This window comes from Oncorhynchus tshawytscha, linkage group LG19 (genome assembly GCF_018296145.1).
Source record: "Oncorhynchus tshawytscha isolate Ot180627B linkage group LG19, Otsh_v2.0, whole genome shotgun sequence".
In the NCBI taxonomy this organism is placed as follows: Eukaryota; Metazoa; Chordata; class Actinopteri; order Salmoniformes; family Salmonidae; genus Oncorhynchus; species Oncorhynchus tshawytscha.
Window position 1 is genome coordinate 39498345 of NC_056447.1, and position 21545 is coordinate 39519889.

At 43.6% G+C, this 21545-nt stretch overlaps 1 protein-coding gene across 1 annotated transcript in view; it reads right to left on the reverse strand.

Moving 5' to 3' along the window:
* tbxas1 (thromboxane A synthase 1 (platelet)) overlaps window positions 1–21545 on the reverse strand; it is a 123284-nt gene that overhangs the window by 73350 nt on the left and 28389 nt on the right. The window contains exon 3 of the mRNA XM_024379836.2: window positions 15611–15704. Coding sequence (XP_024235604.1) covers window positions 15611–15704 — 94 coding nt within the window. The remainder of the gene's footprint in view (window positions 1–15610; window positions 15705–21545) is intronic.

Consider the following 21545-nt stretch of genomic DNA (forward strand, 5'->3'; position numbering starts at 1 on the left):
ATTCTCTCTGCTACAATGAAATACTGTGAGTTCAAGATACCTGTTGGTATCTGATTGATATTTGCTCAATATGCACTTTCCATTGTCTTAGCTACTTGCGTTAACTCCACAGCCACCACAAGAAACACCCCAGCAGTACACGGTGACAGCTGCATTGATTTGACTCTTTTCCATTCCTATGTTAGAGCTAAGACTGACACATGACTGACAACTTAATAAAGGGGCTAGAACACTGTACTGAACATACCATCTGTGACCAACACTAAAAGGTACTGTTACTGCAAAGGGTGTGTGTGTGCAGAGATAGAGTGTGTGTGTGTGTGTGTGTGTGTGTGTGTGTGTGTGTGTGTGTGTGTGTGTGTGTGTGAGAGAGAGAAAAGTATGTGAGAGTGTGTCCTTAAAAACACAGTCTCCTTGAACTGTATGTTTCTCGACACAAACTAATAGTTTCATCTGAACCAACTACCACGGGAAAGCTGTCTTTCATCTTCTTCCAGTTGACTCCTTTGCAATCGTCAACAGAACTAACAAAGAGCTTCACCGACTGACAAAGGAGGTGTGATGACGAAGGTTTCAGCTCTACCGTGCATTGATCTTTAGTATTGATCTGCTCCAACAGTTCCAGTCACAAGGCCTGTGTGTGTGTGTGTGTGTGTGTGTGTGTGTGTGTGTGTGTGTGTGTGCTTAACTCATCACAGCTCTGTAATACAAAACATCAGCCACTGTAACTTCAGACTCAGAGCATTCAATTGATTTCACATCCATCTGTGGAATGAATCTATGGTGTGTAGCTGAGCGACAGTCTTAAAAGCCACATTTAATTCAATTGGCAATTTCTCTGACAAATAAATCAAATAAAATGTTAATGGTCGCATACACATGTTTAACAGATCTTATTGCAGGTGTAGAGAAATGCTTATGTTCCTAGCTCCAACAGGACTGTAATATCTAACAATATAAAACAATACACGCAAATCTAAAAAGTAAAATAATGGAATTAAGAAATCTGGAAATATTAGGATGAGCAATGTCATGGTCCAGAATAGAAATATATATGTACAGTATGTGATGGGATGTATAGACATTATGGACAGTATGTGGATAGAATATATAGTAACTGAAGAATATGTGGATAGAATAGTATATGTACAGCAATAAAATAGGATAGGCCTTGACAAGAATATAGTATATACATATGAAATGTAAAACAGTATGTAAACATTATTAAAGTGAGATAAACAACTGTCCTGACTCCAGAGTGGTAGAAATCCATCAATTAATAAAGCCTATTAGAGTATGAGTGCTGATGTTGGACCACATTTGCCTTTTAGGTCATAATGAATAAGACTGTGTAGACAAGGGGGGGCTTATCACAGGCCCAGTGCAGGTAGCCTAGTGGTTAGAGCATCGGGCCAGTAATTGAAAGGTTGCTAAATCGAATCCCTGAGCTGACAAGGAACAAATCTTTCGTTCTGCCCCTGAACAAGGCAGTTAGGCCATCATTGTAAATAAGAATTTGTTCTTAAATGACTTGCCTAGTCAAATAAAGGTTACGTTTAAAAAATATATATTATTTGTCCTACTGTAAGAGCCCGATCTTATTGGTTATGAGTTAAAACCACCCAACAAGTGGAATGTTGAAGATGGTGTAAAATGTGTTGTGGCGATACTCCATTAAATCTGCACCAGAGCTAAGGGAGAGGGAGTAAGAAGACGAACACGTAATAGTATTTTGTTCTCAGTATGGGGTCTCGGCATCATTTGTATACAGTACACTGCCAGTATTGCACTAAAAGCTTACAGCAGAGCTTAAATTGTATTTAATGTTTTATCAAAGACTCCCCAAAGCAGAATACTTGTCTAATTCAGCATACTCATCCCAAAGTAACCTATAATAGCTTCCCAGCAGTCATGAATCTGTATTCACATGTCGACCAATGGTTTGACCCTTAGTGTGTGTGTGTGTGTGTGTCTACTGCAGTGTGTATCCTCTGTGTATCCTGCCACCATGTCTGTGTACTCTAGGTACTCTCAGCACGTGTCGTATGTGCTGCAGCACCCTGTGTTCTGTCCTCTGAGGGGATAAAGGTTTCTTTGTGATGGCTAGCCTGGCTATAAAAGGGAATCTGTGTGACAGACAGTGAAGCCGTTAACTAGGGGATTGATGTGCCTGATTAAATATACTGTAGGCCCCAACACACACACACAAACACACATGTGCACGTGCAGGCACACAACACACAAATGTAATAAGTGCAGCGCCACCTCTCATCTCACTACGCCTGACGAGTGACAATATTACCACGGAGGGAGTAAAGCTTTAGAGTAAGGGGTAAGGTGTCAAGTGGACTACTAAATATTTTCATGAAGGATCTCTCTGTACTTTGCTCCGTACATCTTCCCTCGATCCTGACTAGTCTCCAAGTCCCTGCCGCTGAAAAAAAAGCATTATGCTGCCACCACCATGCTTCACTGTTGGGATGGTATTGGCTAGGTGATGAGCGGGGACTAGTTTCCTCCAGATGTGACTCATGGCATTCAGGCCAAAGAGTCCAATCTTGGTTTCCTCAGACCAGAAAATCTTGTTTCTCATGGTCTGAGAGTCCTTTAGGTGCTTTTTGGCAAACTCCAAGCGTGCTGTCATGTGCCTTTTACTAAGGATTGGCTTCCATCTGGCCACTCTACCATAAAAGCCTGATTGGTGGAGTGCTGCAGAGATGGTTGTCCTTCTGGAAGGTTCTCCCATCTCCACAGAAGAACTCTGGAACGCGGTCAGAGTGACCATCAGGTTCTTGGTAACCTTCCTGACCTAAGCCATTCTCCCTTGATTGCTCAGTTTGGCCGGGCGGCCAGCTCTAGGAAGAGTCTTGGTGGTTCCAAACTTCTACCATTTAAGAATGATGGAGGCCACTGTGTACTTGGGGACCTTCAAAGCTGCAGAAATGTTTTGGTACCCTACCGCAGATTTGTTCCTCGACACAATCCTGTCTCGGAGCTCTACGGACAATTCCTTCGACCTCATGGCTTGGTTTTTGCTCTGACATGCACTGTCAACTGTGGACCTCATATAGACAGGTTGGTCTGTGCCTTTCCAAATCATGTCCAATCAATTGAATTTACCACAGGTGAACTCCAATTAAGTTGTAGAAACTTCTCAAGGATGATCAATGGTAACAGGATGCACCTGAATTTTGAGTCTCATAGCAAAGTGTCTGAATACCTATGTAAATAAGGTATTTCTGCTTTTTACTTTTAATACATTTGCAAAATATTCTAAAAACCTGTTTTCGCTTTGTCATTATTGGGTATTGTGTGTAGATTGATGGAAAAATGTTTATTTAATCACTTTTAGAAAAAGGCTGTAACGTAACAACATTTTGAAAAATGGGAGGGGTCTGAATACTTTCCTGAAAGCACTTTAGATCATATGACAGACAGACAGACAGACAGACAGACAGACAGACAGACAGACAGACAGACAGACAGACAGACAGACAGACAGACAGACAGACAGACAGACAGACAGACAGACAGACAGACAGACAGACAGACAGACAGACAGACAGACAGACAGACAGACAGACAGACAGACAGACAGACAGACAGACAGACAGACAGACAGACAGAATGTTCCTCAACCCTCATCAACCCTTCAGTCTGATCTGAATAGTGGTCTGTTGGCCCACAAAGGGAAACCTGTCCTGTTACGGTGCTCATAGAAAGCACTGGGCTCATTGATATTCAAAGCGACAGAGCAGCCCACGGAATGGCTGCAGCCCTGGCATTCCTGCAGTCTGCGCTCCCATGGAGGGGTGGTGGGTACAGAGCGCTGGTGTGTGCCCGAAGGAGTGCCCCCTTCATGGTGCTGCACACTGCACCAGTCCAAACTGTCTCAAACTGTCTCCATTCATCCATTTCTCTGTCCTTCTTCCCAGCCCCTCCCTCTACCTCTCTTACTCTATTTTTCTTTCTCCCCCAGTCTTTTTATTACTGCAGAGATTGTTGCATGCCAATACCGGCTCCTCACCCACACAGTTTAGCTTAATGTTGGTACCACAGAGAGGAGCGAAGCCGGAGATGAGCGGGTCACCGACAGAGGCAGACTCTATCAAGTCCCGGATAGTGTGTGTGTGTGTGTGTGTGTGTGTATGACAACGCAACACAGAACATTTGGAAGTTTGTCCTATCAAATCAAATCAAATTGTATTTGTCACATGCGCCGAATACAACATGTCCTTACTTACAAGCCCTTAACCAACAATGCAGTTTTAAGAAAATACCTTTAAAAAAGTAAGAGACAAGAATAACAAATGATTAAAGAGCAGCAGTAAATAAAAATACAGAGTCAATGTGCGGGGGCACCGGTGTCAAGGTAATTGAGGTAGTATGTACATGTAGGTAGAGTTACTATGACTATGCATAGATAATAACAGAGAGTAGCAGCAGCGTAGAAGGACGGGGGTGGGGGGTTGGGCAATGCAAATAGTCTGTGTAGGCATTTGATTAGCTGTTCAGGAGTCTTATGGCTTGGGGGTAGAAGCTATTTAGGAGCCTCTTGGACCTAGACTTGGTGCTCCGGCACCACTTGCCATGCGGCATCAGAGAGAACAGTCTATGACTAGGGTGGCTGTAGTCTTTGACATTTTTTAAGGCCTTCCTCTGACACCGCCTAGGATAGAGGTCCTGGATGGCAGGAAGCTTGGCCTAAGTGATGTACTGGGCCGTACGCACTACCCTCTGTAGTGCCTTGCGGTCAGAGGCCGAGCATGGGGGCGTGCCTGGTCCTCCTTTTCCTGTAGTCCACAATCATCTCCTTTGTCTTGATCACGTTCAGGGAGAGGTTGTTGTCCTTGCACCACACGGTCAGGTGTCTGACCTCCTCCTTATAGGCTGTCTCATCGTTGTCAGTGATCAGGCATACCACTGTTGTGTCATCAACAAACTTAATGATGGTGTTGGAGTCATACCTGGCCGTGCAGTCAAGAGTGAACAGGGAGTACAGGACGGGACTGTGCACGCACCCCTGAGGGGCCCCCGTGTTGAGGATAAGCGTGGCAGATGTGTTGTTACCTACCCTTACTACCTGGGGGCGGCCCGTCAGGAAGTCCAGGATCCAGTTGCAGAGGAAGGTGTTTAGTCCCAGGGTCCTTAGCTTAGTGATGAGCTTTGAGGGCACTATGGTGAACGCTGAGCTGTAGTCAATGAATAGCATTCTCACATAGGTGTTCCTTCTGTCCAGGTGGGAAAGTGCAGTGTGGAATGGAGATTGCGTCATCTATGGATCTGTTGGTGCGGTATGCAAATTGGAATGGGTCTAGGGTTTATGGGATAATGGTGTTGTTGTGAGCCATGACCAGCCTTTCAAAGCATTTCATGGCTACAGATGTGAGTGCTACGGGTCGGTAGTCATTTAGGCATGTTACCTTAGTGTTATTGGGCACAGGGACTATGGTGGTCTGCTTGAAATATGTTGGTATTACAGACTCAGACAGGGAGAGGTTGAAAATGTCAGTGAAGACACTTGCCAGTTGGCCAGCGCATGCTCGGAGGACACGTCCTGGTAATCCATCTGGCCCTGCCGCCTTGTGAATGTTGACCTGTTTCAAGGTCTTACTCACATCGGCTGCGGAGAGCGTGATCACACAGTCGCCCGGAACAGCTGATGCTCTCATGCATGTTTCAGTGTTACCTGCCTCAAAGAGAGCATAGAAGTTATTTAGCTCGTCTGGTAGGCTTGTGTCACTGGGCAGCTCTTAGCTGTGCTTCCCTTTGAAGTCTGTAATAGTTTGCAGGCCCTGCCACATTCGACGAGAGTCAGAGCCAGTGTAGTACGATTCAATCTTAGTCCTGTATTGATGCTTTGCCTGTTTGATGGTACATCTGAGAACATAGCAGGATTTCATATAAGCTTCCGGGTTAGAGTCCCGCACATTGAAAGCGGCAGCTCTATCCTTTAGCTCAGTGCGAATGTTGCCTGTAATTCATGGCTTCTGGTTGGGTTATGTACGTACAGTCACTGTGGGGACGATGTCCTCGATGCACTTATTGATAAAGCCAGTGACTGATGTGGTGTACTCCTCAATGCATTCGGAAGAATCCCGGAACATATTCCAGTCTGTGCTAGCTAAACAGTCCTGTAGTTTAGCATCTGCTTCATCTGACCACTTTTTTATAGACCGAGTCACTGGTGCTTCCTGCTTACATATTTGCTTGTAAACAGGAATCAGGAGGATAGAATTATGGTCAGATTTGCCAAATGGAGGACGAGGGAGAGCTTTGTATGAGTCTCTGTGTGTAGAGTAAAGGTGGTCTAGAATTGTTTTCCCTCTGGTTGCACATTTAATACGTTGATAGAAATGAGGTAAAACTGATTTAAGATTCCCTGCATTAAAGTCCCTGGCCACTAGGAGCGCCGCCTCTGGATGAGCGGTTTCCTGTTTGCTTATGGCGGTATACAGCTCATTGAGTGCGGTTTTAGTGCCAGCATTGGTCTATGGTGGTATGTAGACAGCTACGAAAAATAACGAACAAAACTCTCTAGGTAGATAGTGTGGTCTACAGCTTATCATGAGATACTCTACCTCAGGCGAGCTTAACATCAAGACTTCCTTAGATACCGTGCACCAGCTGTTGTTTACATAAATGCATATGCCCCTGCCCCGTGTCTTACCAGACACTGCTGCTCTGTCCTGCGGATAGAGTGTATAACCTGCCAGCTGTATGTTCTTAATGTTGTCATTCAGCCACAACCTGGTGAAACATAAGATATCATAGTTTTTAATGTCCCGTTGGTAGGATAAACGTGCTTTCAGTTGGTCCCATTTATTTTCCAGCGATTGAACGTTAGCTAGCAGGATGGAGGGCAAAGGCAGATTAGCCACTCATCGCCTGATCCTCACAAGGCACCCTGATCTCCTTCTCAAGCGAATAACGGGGATCTGGGCCTGGTCAAGTGTCTGTATTATATCCCTCCCATCTGACTCATTGAAGTTTGAGGTGAGCAATCGCAGTTCTGATGTCCAGAAGCTCTTTTTGGTCATAAGAGACGGTAGCAGCAACATTATGTCCAAAACAAGTTGCGAACAACGTGAAAAAAACAAACAAAATAGCGCCTTCCCCTCCGGCGCCATCACAGAAAAAAATATATATAAATAAAACATTTTTTAAATTAAAATGAAAAATTCTACAATAATTTTTTTTTTAATATTCAGATTTCCTCATACTACTGCGGCGGGAGTATAAACCTTAATTTGTGTTTGGGAATACAGCAGGAAGGCTTTGGGATACACTGAAATAGCACCCTATTCTCTACCTAGTGCACACATTTTTTACAAGGGCTCTGGTAGAGAATAGACTGCCATTTTGGACAGACCCTTGGTAATAGGGACAGATAGACACTCCTCTCTCTATCTATTCACCATGGAGAGGTGCTGGTTCCACCCAGAGAGACTGCACTGCAATGTCCTCTGCTTTAGCCTGACCTTGGGAGTCATGGAGAGATGCTGGCCCGGGTAGAGACTGAACCATGCCATTAAATGTGTGGGGGTTTGACTCTCATAGCTCTCAATCTCCAATAATGTATGCCCTGTAACACTAGCTCTCTCTGGCTGGCTAATATGTTGTGTTGTGTTGTGTTGTGTTGAGGGGCCAGAGAGGGGGAGGTGCCATCTTTGAAGGGGGCACATGAGGGGTGGTGGTGGTGGGTGAGCCTCTATATCAGTGTCTTGGGTATTAGAGAGGATCAACCGGCCAGCAAGCCAGCAATAAGAGCTCTACCAAGGGAGATGTAGCAGGGGAGTGCTGGGTGGGGAGCAGCCACCCTGTACGTCAGACGTCTCAGAGATCCTCCAGAAAGATCCACCTTACCCAGCGCCCTTTCTGTTTGACTCACCCCCTCCTGGCTCTCTCTCCACTGAGATGGCACTGTGGCTGACAGGACTGCCACCACTGGAGCTCCTGGTGGGCAGTGACTCTGTTGTCACAGGCACTGGCACAGACGTAAATTTCATGATGAAAACAGACTAAATGTCGATGACATGTGCTGGGTGTGTTGGACACAGGGACGCCACGCCAGTGAAACACATGTGCATGCGTACAAATTCATCCATATTACGTATGATCATGGACTTAAACAAACACTCATACATTCAGTACCAGTCAAAAGTTTGGACACACCTACATATTCAAGGGTTTTTAGTTTTAGCTTTTACAATATTTTATATTTGAGATTCTTCAAAGTAGCTACCCTTTGTCTTGATGACAAATTTGCACACTCTTGGCATTTTCTCAACCAGTTAACAGATACAAGTACATCTGTGGAATTTCTTTCCCTCTTAATGTGTTTGAGCCAATCATTTGTGTTGTGACAAAGTAGGGGTGGTATACAGAAGATAACCCTATTTGGTAAAAGACCAAGTCCATATTATGGCAAGAACAGCTCAAATAAGCAAAGAGAAATGACAGTCCATAACATTAAGACATGAAGATCAGTCAATCCGGCAGAAGAACTGTGAAAGTTTCTTTAAGAGCAGTCGCAAAAAACATCAAGCGCAATGATGAAACTGGCTCTCATGAGGACCGTGACAGGAAAGGAAGACCCAGAGTTACCTCTGCCGCAGAGGATAACTTCATTAGAGGTAACTGCAGCCCAAATAAATGCTTCACAGAGTTCAAGTAAAAGACACAACTCAACATCAACTGTTCAGAGGAGACTGCGTGAATCAGGCCTTCATGGTCGAATTACTGCAAAGAAACCACTACTAAAGGACACCAATAAGAATAAGAGACTTGCTAGGGCCAAGAAACACGAGCAATGGACAATGGTCTGATGAATCCAAATTTGGGATTTTTGGTTCCAACCGCCGTGTCTATGTGAGACGCCGAGTAGGTGAATGGATGATTTCCGCATGTGTGGTTCCCACCATGAAGCATGGAGAAGGAGGTGTGTTGGTGTGCGGGTACTTTGCTGGTGACACTGTCAGTGATTTATTTAGAATTAAAGACACACTTAACCAGCTTGGCTACCACAGAATTCTGCAGCAATACGCCATCCCATCTGGTTTGCGCTTAGTGGGACTATCATTTGTTTTTCAACAGGACAATGACCCAAAGCACACCTCCACGCTGTGTAAGGGATATTTGAACAGTAAGGAGTGTGATGGAGTGCTGGGCTCCACAATCACCCGACGTCAACCCAATTATAATGGTTTGAGTTGAGTTGGACCACAGAGTGAAGGAAAAGCAGTCAACAAGTGCTCAGCATATGTGGGAACTCCTTCAAGACTGATGGAAAAGCATTCCTCATGAAGCTGGTTGAGAGAATGGCAAATGTGTGCAAAGCTGTCATCAAGGCAAAGGGTGGCTACTTTGAATAATATAACATATATTTAGATTTGTTTAACACTTTTTTGGTTACTATAAGATTCCTTATGTGTTATTTCATAGTTTTGATATCTTTACTATTATTCTACAATGTATAAAATAGTAAAAATAAAGAAAAACCCTTGAATGAGTAGGCGTGTCCAAAGTTGACTGTTTAACACTTTTCTGGTTTATAGATTTTTATTTTTATTTTTATTTAAACTTTATTTAACCAGGTAGCCCAGTTGAGAACAAGTTCTCATTTACAACTGCGACCTGTCCAAGATTAAGCAAAGCAGTGCAACAAAAAACAACACAGAGTTACACATGGGATAAACAAAAGTACAGTCAAAAACACAATAGAAAAATATACAGTGTGTGCAAATGGAATGATTCCATATCTGTTATTTCATTGTTTTCAAATAAAATAAAATCAAATGTTATTGGTCACATACACATGGTTAGCAGATGTTAATACGAGTGTAGCGAAATGCTTGTCCTCGTTCCGACAGTGCAGTAATATCTAACAAATAATCTAACAATTTCCCAACAACTACCTAATACACATAAATCTAAAGGAGTGAATGAGAATACGTACATATGGGTGATGGCCGAGCGGCATAGGCAAGGTGCAATAGATGGCATAAAATACAATACATACATATGATATAAGTAATGTAAGATATGTAAACATTATTAATGTGGCATTATTTAAAGTGGCATTGTTTAAAGTGACTAGTGGAGGCAGCAACCTCTCTTGAGTTAGTGATGGCTGTTTAGCAGTCTGATGGCCTTGAGATAGAAGCTGTTTTTCAGTGTCTCGATTTCAGCTTTGATCCACCTGTACTGACCTCACCTTCTGCCTTGTAGTGGTGTGAACAGGCAGTGACTCGGGTGGTTGTTGTCCTTGATGATCTTTTTGGCCTTCCTGTGACATCGGGTGCTGAAGGTGTCATGGAGGGCAGGTAGTTTGCCCCCGGTGATGCGTTGTGCAGAGAGCACCTCCCTCTTCAGAGCCTTGCGGTTGAGGGCTGTGCAATTGCCGTACCAGGCTGTTATACAGCCCGACAGGATGCTCTCAATTGTGCATCTGTAAAGGTTTTTCATGGTTTTGGGTGACAAGCCAAATTTCTTCAGCCTTCTGAGGTCGAAGAGGCGCAACCACACTGTCTGCGTGGGTGGACCATTTCAGTTTGTCTGTGATGTGTAAACAGAGGAACTTAAAACTTTCCACCTTCTCCACTGCTGTCCCTTCGATGTGGACAGGGGGATGTTCCCTCTGATGGTTCCTGAAGTCCACGATCATCTCCTTTGTTTTGTTGACGTTGAGTGAGAGGTTGTTTTCCTGACACCACACTCCGAGGCCCTCACCTCTTCCCTGTAGACTGTCTCGTTGTTGTTGGTAATCAAGCCCACTATTGTTGTGTCATCTGTAAACTTGATGATTGAGCTGGAGGCGAGCATGGCAACGCGGTCGTGTGTGAACAGGGAGTACAGGAGGGGGCTGAGCACGCACCCTTGTGGGGCCCCAGTGTTGAGGGTCAGCGAAGTGGAGATGTTGTTTCCTACCTTCACTACCTGGGGGGCAGCCCATCAGAAAGTCCAGGACCCAATGGCACAGGGCGGGGTTGAGACCCAGGGCCTCCAGCTTGATGATGAGCTTGGAGGCTACTATGGTGTTGAAGGCTGAGCTGTAGTCAATGAACAGCATTCTTACATCTCTTGTCCAGATGGGATAGGGCAGTGTGCAGTGTGATGGCGATTGCATCGTCTGTGGACCTGTTGTGGCGGTATGCAAACTGAAGTGGGTCTAGGGTGGCCGGTAAGGTTGAGGTGATATGATCCTTGACTAGTCTCTCAAAGCACTTCATGATGACAGAAGTGAGTGTTACGGGGAGGTAGTTATATTTAGTTAATTTATCTTTGCCTTCTTGGGTACAGGAACACTTGTGGCCATCTTGAAGCATGTGGGGACAGCAGACTGGGATTGGGAGCGATTGAATATGTTCGTAAACATAGCAGCCAGCTAGTCTGTGCATGCTCTGAGAACGTGGCTAGGGATGCCATCTGGGCCAGCAGCCCTGCGATGGTTAACATGTTTAAATGTTTTACTGACGTCGGTCAAGGAGAAGGGGGCGCAGTCCTTGTTTAGCGGGCCGTAATGGTGGCACTGTATTATCCTCAGAGCGGGAAAAGGTGTTTAGTTTGTCTGGAAGCGCAATGTCGGTGTACGTGACGTAGCTGGTTTTCTTTTTGTAGTCCGTGATTTCCTGTAGACCCTGCCACATACGTCTCGTGTCTGAGCCGTTGAATTGCGACTCCACTTTGTCCCTGTACCAGCACTTCGCTTGTTTGATTGCCTTGAGGAGGGAATAACTACATTGATTATATTCAGCCATATTCCCAGACCTCTTTCCATGGTGAAATGCGTTGGTTCGCGTTTTCAGTTTTGTGTGAATGCCGCCATCCATCCACGGTTTCTGGTTAGGGTACGTTTTAATAGTCACAGTGGGTACAAAATATCCAATGCACTTCTTTATAAACTCATGCACTGAGTCAGTGTATATATCGATGTTGTTATCTGAGGCTGACCAGAACATATCCCAGGGCGCGTGACCAAAACAATCTTGAAGCGCGGATTCCGATTGGTCAAACCAGCGTTGTAAGGTTCTACTCACTGGTACATCATTTTTTAGTTTCTGCCTATAAGACAGTAGGAGCAAGATGGTGTTGTGGTTAGATTTGCCGAAGGGAGGGCGGGGGAGGGCTTTGTATGCATCGCGAAAGTTAGAGTAGCAGTGATTGAGTGTATTACCCCCACGGGTAGTGCAATCAATATGCTGACAGAATTTAGGTAGCCTTGTTCTCAAATTTGCTTTGTTAAAATCCCCAACTACAATAAATACAGCCTCAGGATATATGGTTTCCAGTTTACATAGAGTCCAGTGAAGTTCCTTGAGGGCCGTCTTGGTGTCTGCTTGAGGGGGAATGTACACAGCTGTGACGATAACTGACGAGAATTCTCCTTGTAGACAATATTGCCGGCATTTGATTGTAAGGAATTCAAGGTCGGGTGAGCAGAAGCACTTGAGTTCCTGTATGTTGTTATGATTACACCATGAAACATTAATCATGAAACATACACACGCTCTTCCTCTTCCCAGAGAGGTGTTTATCTCTGTCAGCACTATGCATGGAGAAGCCCGGTGGCTGAACCGATTCCGACAACATATCCCGAGAGAGCCATGTTTCCGTGAAACAGAGAATGTTACCATCTCTGATGTCTCTCTGGAAGGCAACCCTTGCTCGAATTTCATCTACCTTGTTGTCAAGAGACTGGACATTGGCGAGTAGTACACTCGGGAGCAATGGGCAATGTGCACGTCTTCGGAGCCTGACCAGAAGAGCGCTTTGTCTGCCCCTTCTGCGGTGCCGTTGTTTTGGGAAGGCTTTTGGAATTAGATCCATTGTCCTTCAGGAAAGTCGTATTCCTGGTCGTAATGTTGGTAAGTTGACGTCGCTCTTATATCCAATAGTTCTTCCCGGCTGTATGTATGTTACGTTCCCCAGATTATGTGTTGTAGATTGTGTATTTGCATGTGTTTATTTCAGGAAATGGCTTCCTGAAATCCCTCAAGCAGCTGATTGGTTGACTCCAGGGCTAATTGGAGAGCTGACCCCGCCCCCTCGTCAAGACACAGCTGTCTCCAATTACCCATTCCTTCTGAAGCTATATAAAAGCCAGTGTTCTGTTCAGGAGGGAGATCTTTTTGGAGGTAGAGATTTTGCTGGAGGTAGGGATTGCTGAGATTGATTGTGATAGAGGTTGATTTTGCTGGAAAGTGGTATGTTCTGTGAGTTTGTTGCTCAGATAGAGCTTATTTGACATCCTTTTGTTTCTTAGTTTGTTTGAAATTGTTTAATATTCTGTTTCAATTGTTCCCAGGGGGGAAGGGGAAGGCACCTAGGGAGTGCTTAGGCAAGAGGCCCGCGGGCATACATATACCCGTAGCATATTCGCTGTCTAGACACACTAGGTAAGACCTGGGCGGACCACCCCTTTGTATTTTGGTTAGGGCACCAGGTGGTGCTAAATTAGGTAAGTAGTGGGTAGGCAGGTAAAATAGGAGAGGGGGCTTTGAGATTTACTTTCTTTGCTTTGGTTCCGTCCAGCCCCTTTTCCCCATATTACCGTGTAAAGGAATAAAGTCCTTGTAAACGGTACCACATTCTGCTTGTTGTCATTTTTACTCGCACCTACAGTCCATACCTTTTTCGCTTCACGGAGAGTTTAGTTGTAGCAGGGTGTTGCGTTCCCTCTTCATAGAGGCGTGCGTAACAATGTAGTAAGACTTAAGATTTACTGGGGTAACAATGTAAGAAATAATACATTAAAAAAAACTAAATACTGAATAGTTTCCTAAGTACTCGAAGCGAGGCGACAATCTCTGTCGGCGCCATCTTAGGCACATTTTGATGTCTTCACTATTATTCTACAATGTAGAAAATAGTACAAATAAAGAAAAACCCATGAATGAGTAAGTGTGTGTGCAAACGTTTGACTGGTACTGTACATACATACAAAGACACACACTCTCTCTTGTTGTTGTGTTTGATGTGAGTGTGGCATGCAGAAGTGGGTCAGAGGATTCTACGAGAGAAGATGGCTCTTTGTGTCTGCAGATCTGAGTCTCAGCACTGACACACATTATCAAAGCAGCTTCAGCATCCCCCTGCTTCACCTGCGGACTCTCCCCAGCCACCGGACAGACAGTGTAATTATGCAAGGCACTGAAGGCAGAGCTGCCTGCATACTTTACCACCTCAGCCCTTAGCCCGACACTGCAGTTCCGCTGAGAGGGACATCAAGGGCACTGACTATTGTGTAAGTCTAAAGCCAGCTACAGAGCATTGGGTCCTGAATCTGAGAATCAAGCTTACTAGAGTCGTATCCCTGAATGTCACTGATTGCAAAATAAGGCCAAGTAGGAAGACGTAGGACGTAGGAAGAATAAATAAAAAATGACTGATGGAGAGAAGAGATAAAGACCAGTAAAGCTAGCTGCAGTGATAATGACAGGGGACACAGCCCACCCTGCCTGCCTGCCCCACTGAAGACTATTGACCGCTGAATCTCATAAAGATATGTCCTGCAGAGAAGCATCTGCATGTCACCACACCATACCATGGGCAATAATTACACATTGCATTTAAAGGCATTGTCTTGTAACTGGAATAGACGTCAAACTGAATGTCAAGCATAAGGGCAAGCATCATCTCTAGCCTATTACAGGACTCAACTTGGGTACAACCTGTTGCAGCATGAAAATTTCCATTGAGGTCTTTCACCATTTTAAAGTAGTCAACTGGGTGGGGATTCCTATGGGTTGGGAGAAATTAGTGAATGATCAGAGCATTGTCTTCAAATTGAGTGACATGGTTTGTAAATGGCTTTAAGCTATATCACCGCCATCTAGTGGCCACAATAAATTAATGACAAGATTTAGTTCCCAAATCCAGCACTGCAGGTGGCGGTAAAATCACCAATATTAATTAGCTTTACACTTTTTTCAAACACAAATTAAGTAGAAAATGTACTACTTTAAAAATGTTGTCAAAGATGCAATAATGGCACAGATACAAAGATGAAACCTCTTTCCATCTGTCAATCTGTCTATGGAAAATACTGGGATTCCTGTTCAACATCTCTGGTGTCTTTGTTGTAGGGGTGGGCAGAATGGAGAGTGAGATAAAATATCACCATATTGAATCAGTTATATTGAGCCCTCCCACTCACTGCTTTACATTTTACATTATATATTCATCATAAAAGTAATGCAATTACCAATAAGGGCAATCTATTTGGGAATCAAATGGTATTAAAAGTCATTACTTGTGAGTCGTATTTAATGAACAAATCTAATGAAGTGCAGCTAGATGTTGGAAGCCTGATTTCTCTCGCCTTAGGGGGTGGTGTGTGGATGTCTGCATGGGAGTGTGTGTGCGTCTGTGTGTGTGTATGCGTGTGGAATGGGGGGGGGGGTTAAGTGATTTCAACGTATTTTCAATGTATGTAACCAAAAAAGACAGGCAATACCCTTGTCTCAGTAAAAAGGGAAGAAAATCCTGCATTGAACTCTGTATTGATTGCACACACAAATATCACACTGGTTGGCAGGGGAAATATGCTTAAATTCAGTGGTTTCTTTTTGTGAGAGTGTGGATTCTTCCTTAACAGTCAGTATCTTACCTGACGAAATAGAAACAGGTTCCCAAAGAATGGGGACGGTTTGGGGTGCCTTATTCCACATTGAGCCAGGGACGAATAGGGGAACGTAGCATACCTAGAGAGGGAGTGAGAGAGAGAGAGAGAGAGAGAGAGAGAGTTGGGGTGTGAGTTAGTAACAGATAAAATGGAATGGGGGATATAGTAGTAATGCTACGGAGATTACAGCATCTAATCTGGCAGATATGCTGCCTAAGCGGTACCTCACAAACACACAACATTATGACACTTGAAAGACTTATTTGCTCTGGGGAATGTAAAAATTCCACACTCCGACTCCGGAACAGCATACATTATTCATCACAGGCACTGCTGGCGTTTTCTGCTGATATGCAAGTCATTGGAATGAGGAAGGGGACTTTTGTATGGGACTTTGAGGAGCATTATGGGATACCACAGGACGTTCTTTAGTCATGTAATACACTGTCTGCTCTAGACAGGGTGGATTCTGGGAGTGTGTGTGTGTGTGTGTGTGTGTGTGTGTGTGTGTGTGTGTGTGTGTGTGAGAGTATCTGGCCAAGTAAAGGGCAATTAAAGGATGGCTGTCTCCCTGTTATAGCTGCTATAGCCATGGACTCAGAGACAGGAAAAGGTGGTTACAGTCAGAAAACAAAGCTTTGCACACAAAACCTCCCACACAGTCAGGGAGGGAGCAGTGACAGACAGGCAGATTTATGGTTAAGGGCACACAACACTGACTGGATAGAGAAAGTCACATTTACAACATATGTAAACGACCAACAAAAGAAAGCCGCAAGACTGAGCAGCCAACACAGGACTGATACCCACATACACACGCAAACACACAGATCCACCTCCACACACACACACACACACCTCTGATACTAAAAACCCAAATAGATTCAAACATCCACTTCATCTCCTCCTAAGCCACTGAACAAAAACCATCATTAGTAATGAGATCTGAAACTCCAACCATAGATAAAAGGAAAACCAATAATATCTCAACACACTGACTCATGTTCTGACACCTACATAGTAATAACCACATGCTTGTCACACAGCCATGACAGACAGACATCCCTCTCCGCTTACATCAGCAGAGTGACTCACACCACCATTCGCATTAGCCTTAGCAGCATCTCTCACAACACCAAGCCTTAGCTAGCTAAATATATGGAGATGATCAGCTGCTTGGCTTTAAAAATACATATGCCAAACAGCCTGCCTGACTTGTTTCTTCACTTTTTAATTGGTTATAAGTAACAGTAACACAGAGCTGTGAGTCATCATGAGGACATGTGGCAGAGATGCTTGCTAACTAGCCTAGCTGCTAATGTTGGATTCAGAGACTTTGCTATCAATTAAATGTGTTCATATACCATAATTAGTAACACTTAAAAGTTGCCCTCATACCCATATAACTACACAGTAATAACTGTGTGACAACATTGTTACATAGTAACTGCTTTGTAATTACATGGTGTTTTTCTTAGAAGCATCATACTCCACACTCATGTTCTATCAAGCTCACATCTGTCATTGACACAGTCGTTAGTGTCCTTTATAAAAAGGGTGGGTCTAATCCTGAATGCTGATTGGTTAAAACCGCATTCTAGCTGTTGTCTATTCCACAAGTTGCCACTGGCTAAATCTACGATGTTAAAATGCCTATTTTGTTCCACTGTCTCTTCAGCCCAGCCAGGCAATTTATTAACTTGATCTCCACTATAAAAAGCACCGAGACAATATCTCACATTTCTTTTAGACTAACATTTAGCTTTCAAAAGCGGAAATTTGTATAAACCTTGCCGTCTGTCTCTCCAACATTTGCAACCTTGTTTCAATATTCAAATTGGATCTCCAGCAGGCCCATAGAAATGAAAGTGTCAGGAGTTGGGATGAGACAGACAGGCAGGCAGCTTTTCTCAGCCAGTCGGAAACATTAATAAGTATCATTTTTATGGATATATACAGAGAACTATCAATAGAAACCGGGAAAAACGAATCCAAGTGCAGCTAGTTTGCAGTCTTTCCAGCTATAGTTTAAAGTGATTGTGTTAGCTGTGTTGTTGGATAGCAACTCTGAACAACTGTGTCCTGATGAGAGCACATTTTCTATGCCAGGTGAAATCGTGCATCATTAGCTCATTGTTATGGATGCATCCAAATAAATGTCACTAGAAAACAGCTAAAACAAATGCAAATGCAGCTACTCTGTTGTTATTCTGGCTGCACTGTTTGATGTGATTGTAAGTTAGCCGTAGTTGGCTAGCTAGCAAGCAAGGGATAAGAATGTTGCCAGTCAGTAGGGCAATGGAGCATTTAGAACAACAAAAATACTGAATGACTAGGTCGCGTCTCTTGCAACCAAACCGATAGAACGAACGACCAGCCGGCTTCGGTAGCAACCCTAGATTTGTGTCAGGACTATATCTTGTGGAAGGATGAAACAGTATGAATAAATGTATTAACAAAAAAAATCTAATAAAAATCTATCCTTATTTGAATATGTTGGTAACCCGACTTTGTCTCGGGCCTAACAACAGCTGTGCCAATATATCCTCCAAACACCGGCTTTTCAGACATTATCACTTAAATGTTACTGAGTGGTGCAGACTGGGGTGAGATATTGTGTTTGTTTCCACTGTTGCTGTGGAAATGTGGGAGTGTATAATGGCTGGTATCATGGCCTCATCTATAGAGAGACAGAGAGAGTGGTGTTGTCATCAGCAGCAGGCACGTGACACTCTTAGTCTCAACACATTGACTGGGTAGAACAAACATATTTATGACTGTGGGGGTTGTTGTAGAGGCCATGCAGAATAGGCAGTCATAGAGTTAAGAAAAACACTATGTCAGTCATACTAAGTGAAATACAAACACATTCACAGTAACACACACACACAGGGAGAGGCTGTGAGCAGCACTGACCTGTCTGTCCTGTACTGAATCTTCCTACACAGAGACAGACAGGTGCTCCTATGAGACCAAGGCTTTACTGTTCCTACAATACAAGAATGGAGGCTGGAGCAGAGCTGGTATATGATTGATGTACTGTATAGCCTAGAAACCAACAAACTATACTGAAGCTTCATTGAATTATACACTGAAATGTTTCTATGCTACAGCACATGTTCAGGTTAACCAGGCTAAGCTGTGATGTACTATGCTACAAAGAGATGAGCTATGCTAAATACATTAGGCCATACCGTGTTACGCTGAAGTCACACACAGCTTGTTTTACTTCTTCGTGTCCTTATGAGATGGGCAGCAATACGTACAGTTGAAGTCGGAAGTTTACATTAGATTGGAGTCATTAAAACTCGTTTTTCAACCACTCCACAAAATTCTTGTAAACAAACTATAGTTTTGGCAAGTTGGTTAGGACATCTACTTTGTGCATGACACAATACATTTTTCCAACTATTGTTTTCAGACAGATTATTTCACTTATAATTCACTGTATCACAATTCCAGTGGGTCAGAAGTTAACATACACTAAGTTGACTGTGCCTTTGAACAGCTTGGAAAATTCCAGAAAGTCTGGTTCATCCTTGGGAGCAATTTCCAAACGCCTGAAGGTACCATGTTCATCTGTACGAGCAATAGTATGCAAGTATAAACACCATGGGACCACGCAGCCATCATACCGCTCAGGAAGGAGATGCGTTCTGTCTCCTAGAGATGAACGTACTTTGGTGCGAAAGTGCAAATCAATCCCAGAACAACAGCAAAGGACGTTGTGAAGATGCTGGAGGAAACAGGTACAAAAGTATCTATATCCACAGTAAAACGAGTCCTATATCAACATAACCTGAAAAGGCGCTCAGCAAGGAAGAAGACCCTGCTCCAAACCCGCCATAAAAAAGCCAGACTACCGTTTGCAACTTGCACATGGGGACAAAGATCGTACTTTTTGAAGAAATGTCCTCTGGTCTGATGAAACAAAAATAGAACTGTTTGGCCATAATGACCATCGTTATGTTTGGAGGAAAAAGGGGGAATCTTGTAAGCCGAAGAACACCATCCCAACCATGAAGCACGGGAGTGACAGCGTCATGTTGTGGGGGTGCTTTGCAGCAGGATGGACTGGTGCATTTCACAAAATAGATGGCATCATGAGGATGGAAAATTATGTGGATTTATTGAAGCAACATCTCAAGACATCAGTCAGGAAGTTAAAGCTTGGTTGCAAATGGGTCTTCCAAATGGACAATGACCCCAAGCAGACTTCTAAAGTTGTGGCAAAATGGCTTAAGGACAACAAAGTCAAGGTATTGGAGTGGCCATCACAAAGCCCTGACCTCAAACCTATATAACATTTTTGGACAGAACTGAAAAAGTGTGTGCGAGCAAGGTGACCTACAAACCTGACTCAGTTACACCAGCTCTGTCAGGAGGAATGGGCCAATATTCACCCAACTCATTGTGGGAAACTTGTGGAAGGCTACCCGAAATGTTTGACCCAAGTTAAACAATCTAAAGGCAATGCTACCAAATACTAATTGAGTGTATGTAAACTTCTGACCCACTGGGAATGTGATGAAAGAAATTAAAGCTGAAATAAATCATTCTCTCTACTATTATTATGACATTTCACATTCTTAAAATAAAGTGGTCATCCTAACTGATCTAAGACAGGGAATTTTGGTGAGGTTTAAATGTCAGGAATTGTGAAAAACTGAGTTAAAATGTATTAGGCAAAGGTATATGTAAACTTCCGACTTCAACTGTAACTGTGACTGCATGACTGACTCAAAGTACTTTTATAGTGTTAAAATTCCATAGTTGTTATTATTGTGTTAATTCACAAGTTCAATCAGCTGTGCTAGGTCTGCACCGGCTTGGGGACCCTGAGGAGAGAATTAAGAACCACTGATTTGGTCAACAGTTCTCAATTGACAACAAGAACTTTCACAACACACAGTTGCTGATCATTTGCCTTGCAATGACATAACACAACACATCAGATAAACTGGAATGACACACGTACTCCCGGTTGCACAAAAAGACCTGTGAGCTAACCACACCCCAAAATATTCTAATATCCTGGAGGTGAGAAAAGTATGTGTCTCTCTGTTTTTCTTCTTTCATGGGCCGAGGGAGGGCATTGAAGCACCTGCAGGTTTGCTTTGTGTGTGTATGGTGCGAGAGTGTGTGCGTATATGTGTATGTGTGTGTATGTGCGTCAGAAGTCAGTGTGAATGTGCTATCAGCACGTGTCTGTGTGTCTATCTGTGTGTCTTTGTTTATCTGTCTGTCTGTTTCTCTGTACATCTTGGTAGGGAGTATCTGTCTGTTTCTCTGTACATCTTGGTAGGGAGTAATTGAGTGGTAGAGGACATCATAGAGCACCACAGGGCTCCAGCTGAGGAAACAGCATCTCCTCCAGAGACACAGAACAGGTGGCGGAGGGTGGGTCAGAGGGATGAGAGAAGGAATATGAGGAGAAGCTAGGTTGAAAACATACAGGTTAAGACAAGAGCTTTCTAATATCCCATAACTCTTTGTACCTGAATTCAACAAGGGACCAGCTTCCGCATTTGGAATGACTGGGAGAGAATGGTAGCAGCACAGAAAGTTTGCCATCAAAGTGAAAAATAAACACAATCGTAGTGAATTTCAGCTAAATACTCAGTGAACACATAGTATAACTGCTTGACTGTCATTCTAGTCATTTAAATGATTTTAAAATAATCTACAGCCACTTTATTACTGGACGTCCTGACTACTAGTCACGTTTTCAATGCTAATCCTGTAGAACCCAGCGACGGTGCTAATCCCATGAATTTGTTCATTTTCAAATGTTTCCGCATGGACTATTACGGTGTCTGAACCTTCCCATCTTCAACCTAGAGGAGAAGAGGAAGAGTAAAACAGTATGTGGAAGCGAGAGGAAAAGAAAGGCTAAGAGTTTGAGAAGGATAGACGGGAG